Source organism: Watersipora subatra, chromosome 8 (genome assembly GCF_963576615.1).
Source record: "Watersipora subatra chromosome 8, tzWatSuba1.1, whole genome shotgun sequence".
NCBI classification, from domain to species: Eukaryota; Metazoa; Bryozoa; class Gymnolaemata; order Cheilostomatida; family Watersiporidae; genus Watersipora; species Watersipora subatra.
The window spans coordinates 30,488,940-30,497,397 of NC_088715.1; the positions used below are offsets into that span (position 1 = coordinate 30,488,940).

General features: G+C 32.5%; 1 protein-coding gene across 1 annotated transcript; it reads right to left on the minus strand.

The window, feature by feature from the left end:
* Positions 1-482: 482 nt before the first annotated feature.
* On the minus strand, positions 483-2,707 carry LOC137402443 (uncharacterized). The gene is made up of 2 exons (XM_068088942.1): positions 1,420-2,707; positions 483-622 (listed from the first exon to the last, which is right to left on the minus strand). The coding sequence occupies exons 1-2, from the start codon at positions 2,705-2,707 to the stop codon at positions 483-485; spliced, it is 1,428 nt and encodes a 475-aa protein (XP_067945043.1).
* Positions 2,708-8,458: the final 5,751 nt, after the last annotated feature.

The following is an 8,458-nucleotide window of genomic DNA, read 5'->3' on the forward strand; positions in this document are numbered from 1 at the left end:
TACTTGTACCCTTCTTCTATATCTTTGATGGTACCATTTGGCATTCTTAGGCCACCTGTGAGCATAGAATGGTTTTTTCTTAAGAGTTAGCCTTCCACATTTCTCAATACCGAAGGTCATTCTGATGTCCTTGCTGTATACCTGAGTGAGGTGTATTAGTGAATCAATGTCCCTTTCTTTGTTAGCGTACAGCTTGATGTCATCCATTTAGAAGAGGTGTTTTATCTTGGTGCCACTCTTAAACTGGTACCCATAGTGAGGCCTCTCCAGCATACTGCTTAGAGGGTTTAGACATATGCAGAAGAGCAGCGGTGATAAGGAGTCACCTTGATAGATGCGCCGCTTAATTTTTACACTTGCTAGCTTTTTGCCATTAGCCTCCAGTTCCGTCTTCCATTTAGTCATTGACATTTTGATGAATGCGACAAGAGCAGGGTGAACCATGTACATACTGAGGCACTCAAGTATCCAACTATGGGGAATCAAGTCATAGGTCTTTGTGTAGTCAATCCAAGCCATGGCAAGATTGGTAAGCCTTCTCCTTCTGTTTTGACAGACTGTCCGATCCACCAGTAACTGATGTTTGGCTCTTTGGGTGTTGCGTCCAATTCCTTTCTGAGCACTGGTCATATAGGGACTCATGTGCTCTTCCAGTGTGTCTGCAACTACTCTTGAGAGCAGTTTCCAGGTGGTGGGCAAGCACGTTATATATATATATATATATATATATATATATATATATGTAAATGTATATATATATGTGAATATGTAAATATGTGAATGTAAATATATATATATATATATATACTAACAAATTATTTGAAAGCAATACTTATCTTTTTTTTCCAGCTACTGTCAGTTTCATGATATTCTCATTCGTCAGGCTGTGTTGGAATAAACAAGATGGTGACTAATCTCTTCTTGGCTATTTTTCCCTCCCTTTTGTTCTTATTGTTTAATTGCTTCTTCTTCTGATTGGCTGTTGGTTAGTAGCTACAAAATGAGAGAGAAGATAATTTCTGGAATGACGACAGGTTGAGACTAATTCAGATTTTTTATTAAGTGTTGCTAAGTCAGGTCTATTAATGATGTAGTATTTTTCTGTCAAACATAGGTTGCATCTTTTGCTGGAGTTGTTGTAGGATTTTGTCTGTTTTAGTACAGTCCAGTCTAGTTTGTAGTTAATGTCTTGGTCTTTCAGTTTCCAAATGTGTTTGCTTAGTTCAGTTGCGTTTCGCTTGGTGCTGTTTTTGATACTAGTTTTGTGGTTACTATATCGTGTTTTAAAGTCAGTTTCACAAAGTCCTATGTATGATTCAGTAGTGTTGTTGTCTAGTCGTGTCACTTTGGCTTGGTATATCACGCTTTTTTGCAGGCAGTTTTCATTAAGCGGGCATTCACTTTTGACACGGCAGTTACAGTTTTTGTCATTTACTGGAGTTTCATTGCTTTTACCAAGGATTTTTTTGTTGTGTGCATCAATTTTATTCTTCATGTTGGGCATTGTGGAATAGCTGATTTTTACTGTGTTCTTGTTGAATATTTTGCCTAGTGGGTTCTTTTTGTCAAAGCATTTGTTTACAATTTTTAAGAATATTTTGCCAATGTTAGTCTGTACATTGCTGTTATATGGTGGGTTGTACCATATTACTTTTCGTTGCCTGTTACGTTTTTTAGTTGTGGTTTCTGGTTTGTATTTTAGCCTGTACTTGTAGTTACTGTCATTTAGTGCTTGCTGGTATGGTGTTTTTGATTGCTCAAATATATGTTTGTTAGCAGAGAGTCGAGAGAGTCTTTTGTTGACATTTTCTGGTAAGTTTTTAATGATGTTAGGGGGGTGGTTACTTTGGGCATGAACATATTGTATGTTGTTGTTGGGTTTAGTGTATGGGCTGTGTGTACCACTGTTTAGGTCTAGGGTTACATCTAAAAAATTGATGATTTTTTGGTTAGCTTCAATAGTGATTTTTAGTTTGTTCTGTTTGAATGTTTTGCATATTTGTTTCTTCATGTTTTCGATGCTGCGAGGTGTGCCATCGCAGATTGCAAGTCCGTCATCACGATAGAGTCCAGTGTTGCGTTTGAGTTCGTCTGGAAGTAAAGAAAGTAAGTAAGTCCCTACCAGTTCACAAGTCTCAGCTCCGTCATAGCTTCCCATAGTCACGTCGAACATGCTAGCATTGTCTTTTTTTCTCCAAGTTTCTTGTCCATATGTCAAGTATGCGTTTTTTGTGTGAATGATTATGTGTTCTTCATTGTCAGTAATGGTAGTATATTGTCGAGCAAAGCGTATTGCATTAGTTAGTAGTTCATGTGTTATTGAAGGGTAAAATTCACAGACGTCAAATGAGATGAATGAGTAATTTTGCTTGTTAGCAATGTTTTTGAACCAATCTATCACTTCTGTAGTGTTTCTCCATAAAGTCGCATGGGTTTTAGTTCGCAGTGTTTTATTTATTTTCTCAAGTATGTGCTTACTAACTTTTCCAAGTTCTGGTTTAGTAGGGTTGATTAGTCTGTGAGTAGGGTTATTGGGAAAATTGGGTTTGTGGTCTTTTATAGTGATAAAGGCATCTCTTCGAGCGGTTTGTTCAATGCGGTCGTCAAGTTCTAGTTGTTGGGCAATTTGTTGGTCATTAGCAGTTATTTTATTAAACAATAAGAACAAAAGGGAGGGAAAAATAGCCAAGAAGAGATTAGTCACCATCTTGTTTATTCCAACACAGCCTGACGAATGAGAATATCATGAAACTGACAGTAGCTGGAAAAAAAAGATAAGTATTGCTTTCAAATAATTTATTAGTATATAGCTGCTCCAATATATTTGTTGAGCACTCTAATTTTAGTAATACTAGCCCATAATTCTTAGGAATTTATAGTTTATATATATATATATATATATATATATATATATATATATATATATATATATATATATATATATATATTGAGCTCTAGGTTGCAAAAAATGCTTTGCTATTTTAGTGCATATGAAATTACCATAATTTTCACTAATAAAAATCTCGGGATTTGAAGAACAATAAACAACAAAAAATTCTCATAAACAAGATTTTATCAGAAATTAGCTGTATCATCATTAATTACCTGCTAAGGAATACTTGAATACTTGTAATGTTGTTAGAAATACTACTTGTATAATAATTTAGATGATTTTCAACATGCTACATGTAAAACCAAAATGCTTAGCATTTAGTGAAACTTCAAGAAACAATTATATACGACTTTAAAGCTAGCAAGCTTGTTTTTGCAGAATTTCTTAATTCAATACTAATTTTATACAAAGTGTGTATTGTTTGTAGGTGTTTGTGTTTGATATAGAGAAGATGCACAAGACAAGAAAGAAATGTTTATTTTCCGCTTTGAAACTTGATGTAAGTATATTTCTAAATTCAGATCTAAAATCAAAGACATAGAACCTGTCATATACTATTTTTATATGTATATTTACAAACAACCTATTATTGCTTATTGAATTTAAATTGTGAATGCTTCAATGCACGTTAGTACAAGTAGTCATAAAGAAAAATATCTGAACTAGGTCTGAAGAGTTCAGCTGATGAATTCTCTTAAAAATCCGCAGACTATCATCAGCTATGATGAGCAATAATTGTTTATCAGATCAGAGGTGTATTGAATATTGAATGTATTGAATATTAAATCCTATGGTTCTTCTAAGCTAAATCTGGTAGACATAACCAGAATCATTGGATGATTCTGGCTCATTAAATCGAATTAAATTCTGATCTTTAAATGATACATAACTAGCATTTTATTTCCAAATTTTGGTAGTAAAATGCTAGCTATGTATCAGATTCATGAATCAAAACTGTTAATTTTCCAGTGAGATTGAGTTTTAAGTTTGACTATTTCAAGTTTTACTAGATTTAGATTCGCTTGCTGATTGAATACAAGGCAAACAAAGTATTACGATCGCATGAAATTACAAAACTGTTGACTTGCAAAATTTCCTGAACAAAAATTTAAATCACTGTGTTAAATAACATTGAGCAAGTAACCTATGAAATTTTTTAAAGTATTTCAGTGCTCAAAATCACTAGACATTGAGATAGGTTTCCTTCCAATAGTTTTTCTCTATAGTGTTTATGTAAAATTTACAAATACTTTGCCTTGTAGAATTATATGCTGCATATTTTGACCAAGCTTTTACAAAAGGTAATTCTGATGAATAATCCAATGGAAAATGCTGGTAAAACAAGGAATATTTTGAAAATTAAACTGCAAAGATACACAAAAACATGAGCAAACATTCAAATTTTATTAATGAAACACCTGAAAAGTTCTCAAGTAATTTTAATAATAAAAAGTGAAAGATAACTGCAAAAAGAAGACATTTCAAAGTAGACAAGTGAAATTTCATGTAGGCCTAATATAACTTAAAATATAATTTTATATTACCTCTTTAATCTGTACCCCTAAAATAAATATATTTGCTATTCTGCTAAGACGAAACCTGCTCTTACCTGTCTTTAATAGGCTGTCATAGTGATGATAAAACATATTGCTTTCAATATTACAGTTACATGTTGATTTGAGATCTTCTTTACAGGCAAAATTATAGATTTCTAACAGACAATCTAACAACCATTTCAGTTCAAACCAAAAGATGTTTCCATCGTGTTACATCTAATTAAACTATTAAACATTACAGTTATGTAACATGAAAGTCAGAATTTTAAGTAGCTGACTTCCACTTTTTTGTTTTTGTGCAGTTAAAGACCATAAGAAAATTATTGACAGTAGTAGTAGTGGTCTGAAATAAAGCAAAAAATTGTGACAAACTTCAAACACATACAGTTTTTCTGATATGATTTTGTAAGACACTGTCAAAGCACTTTATTAGTTATAGGTACAAAAGAAGTGTTAGTGTTACAGATAAACCATAGACATGTAAAACATAAAATATTCGATAGATGATATACTACAGAAGTTATTAAAATATCTGTTTTTTGTAATGTGATATTTACTGTATGTTGGAGTACTTTAAAATTGACTCTATTTATAGTTCTTTCACTCATCTTACTTTTACACAATTTGGCCAAAAGTCGTTTCAGCTCACATTGATAAGAAGGCACTTTGACAATGAAATTGTTTTACTGGTTGCAGTTCATTTAGTTTAATTTTTTGCCAACAATTTGGGGTTTTGGTTTCATTATCCGTTGTACTGCAACAGCCAATGACCAAAACTATAATTTGATCATACTGTCACAAATCAAACGAAATTCATGAAATTCTAAAAATAATATTTATGCTCTAGACAGTGATAGCTATGGCATATAATAGTTTCTCTGAACATATTAACCTTTTGTTTGAGTGTTTGGAAATGTTATACCGAATGTTTTAGGTAAGAATTTCACTTCATCAGAGTGTATAAAAAATGCTAACTTGCTTGTGCAAATTTTTTGTTCGATTTAATTTTTTTAGATTAGTTTTGGTTTTGATTAAGCGTGTTAACTTCTTTAATTACTTTAATTATTTAGAGCACTTAAAGTGTGCTTGAAATACTATAACTGTTTTAACAATTAGCAAAACTATTAAATTTTGTGCCGCTTGAGCATAATAATTATTACTATTCAAAAGCACAAAATTATGGAAAATTCAATCAATTACATAGATTAAAATTTAGTAATTAAAGCAACCTTTTGCTCCTCATTAGTTCTTTTAAAGGTACTTCTAACCTTTAGCCTGTCTATCATAAGTTAGATATGATGAAATGTGGCTCATTAAAAGTTCATGTAGACCTTTAATACATTATATTTGAATAGCGAAGTGAACGCCCAGCGCTGACTAAGATATGCCCAGACAGAGATTGCTTGGAACTTCTCTATCAGTCAGTGAGTACTATAAAGTATTTTCAACAACTGCAAGAATCTCCAACCATGGTTGAGTTTGTGTTGATTTGGCCAATCTTAATAGCGTCTATCGTTGTTTGTATGTTTAGCTGCTAGTTTTAATGATTAAAATAAAAAATTCGCCAAAATAATCAAAAATCTTCATGTCTTATAGTAAGACTAAAGAAAGTGCAAAGTTTACAACAGAAATGTCAACGATATATGTAGAACTCCTTGCTCAGAGGGCACAGCATTTCAAATGTATCATAGTAATAATTTCCATATATGATATGATCAGTTCTGAGAACATAAACTCTCACTATCGGTCATAGGCACACAGAAAGAGTCACAAAAAATTGGGCAAGCTATGTACACATAAAATACATTACACAGACAGTGATGTTGTGATAAATTGTGATTCAAACAAAACACAAAAATATAAAGTTTTTTGATTTTCCCGATAGTTTGTTTTGATGACCATTAAACCGTTTAATTTTTCAAAAGTGCTTCCGTTACAACTACAAGAAATTTATTTTTTGGTCATAAGACTAAAGCACAATATGTATCAGTTTCAGAAATAAAACTTAATAAGAAATAAACGTCTTCACTTTATTGGCATTTTTAAATTAATGATACGATTGTTGTTTTTGTCTTTGACTCAAACTAAATGTAAACATAATTGAGAGATTTAAAGCCTCAGTTCAGCAGGCTACCTTTTAAACAATTTGATATTGATTTCACTATTTAACCGCAAATGCTTCAAAATTGTTAGTATCAAGGTTTTTTACTGCAAGTGGATAAAAAATGTTGAGCAGAAACCTTTCAGTAACATTTAAAATGAAACAAAAAAGCTTGCATTAACAATGAGTTAGTAAGCTTAATGGTTAATCTACCGATTGCTCATAATTAGTGTTCTTAGCTTCATAAATATAAACATTGATCTAAATAAGAAAACCATTAAATTGCTTAGCACTTGGATGGCAAAGAGGCAAAGTTGGTACATTCACAACTGTACTTCTCACTATTCATATTTTGGTGATTCAAATAGAACATAATATGGTGGTGTAGACTGGATGAACACTAGCACCAAGTGTTCCGGCTAAAGGTCAATAACTAGTTACATATGTGACCAGCCGAGCAAGAGCAATTGTAAACTGCTTGAGAAAATTGTGTAGTAGTGGCAGGACTATTATAGCCAGTTTGACTTAAAGAATCAAAGTCGGCATGAGTGAGATCATCTCGGCTGCTATGAAGAACAGAGTCAGTTTGGCTATCAAGCCTGTGGCTGGGTATACTCCGTCCGGCTAATGCAAGACGCATAACTTTTATACCGAAACCAATGCACACGCTGCCAGCCAGACTTGAAGGGGGCGGAGCTTAACGCTTGTATAAGAAGCCCAAATAAGCAGAGAAAATCATAGCACTTGAAAGTCTCATCCGATGCAGTTAGTTGTATGCGCCCTACTTTGACTGTATTTTATGTTTGGGAAATATATACATTTTTTGCCCTGCACTCGACTAAATTTTTTTGGAGCGCGTAAGGAACTCGGAAGGTTATTTTACAATATATAATAATTATAATAGTGGATGTTGCATACACAAAAAGATGATATTGTTAACTTACTACATAACCTATGTCTCAGAGTAACAAATCACTACTAATGTTTACTCTATGCAGTTTGAAATAAAATGAACTTCCCAATTAAATGTATACTTTTTAAGCAAGCCGAAAGTGAAAGGTTAGTATGACTTTTTACTTTGAGTCATCTTTAATTGACTGGAATTTTAGAAAAAAAAACACTAAATAAGCCGTATTGTTCTCAAAAAGTTACATGAGAAACCATATTCATAACCGACTAATGTAACTGATTAAAGACAAGTTAATTGCTGATTTAATCTTAAGACACTAACCTAAAATAATATCTGCTCTTTCTCAATAGCTAATGGTCAGTGATAAAGTTTTACCTGATGAAGTTGTTGAGAGTGAGATAATTGCTGTTTGCGTGCTATATCCTCTATGCCTATTTCTACTTGACAGTCTTTGAAAGAACTTGAGGACTCTGAAGAAACGAATCATAGATTATTCTGGATTGTGCTTTCTCAATTCTTTAGCACTTCTACCAGAAAAGCAAGTACAACTTATCAAATGGCAAAAAATTCACAATCATTTACTGGAAAGTTTAACGAAAATGTTGATTTTTCAAAAAGAACACTTTGTTAGGTTGATATTGGCTCAAAAGCACTTTCTAAAGTTTTCTGTACTAGATTTCTTCGTCCAATAATGTAAAGGCATTAAAACTTGTGATCTTCCCCTTTCAGTATGCAATTTTCGCATGGCATTACAATATGTCAGGTTTAAAACCTTTTTTGAAAGATTGCAGATGTAGTACCAACTTCACCATTGGCTGCGTTAGTGCAAAACTTATGAACTTATTTGCTCAGTAAAATTTTTGTATAACTTGTTGATGTTTTCACAGTTAAGTTATATATGGTACAGTCATGACTATTGAATTTAGGTAAAAGTTCAGGAGAAAATTTTTTGGAATATTTTATTTGGTATTAATGAAATTAAAAGTGGTTGATGAAGT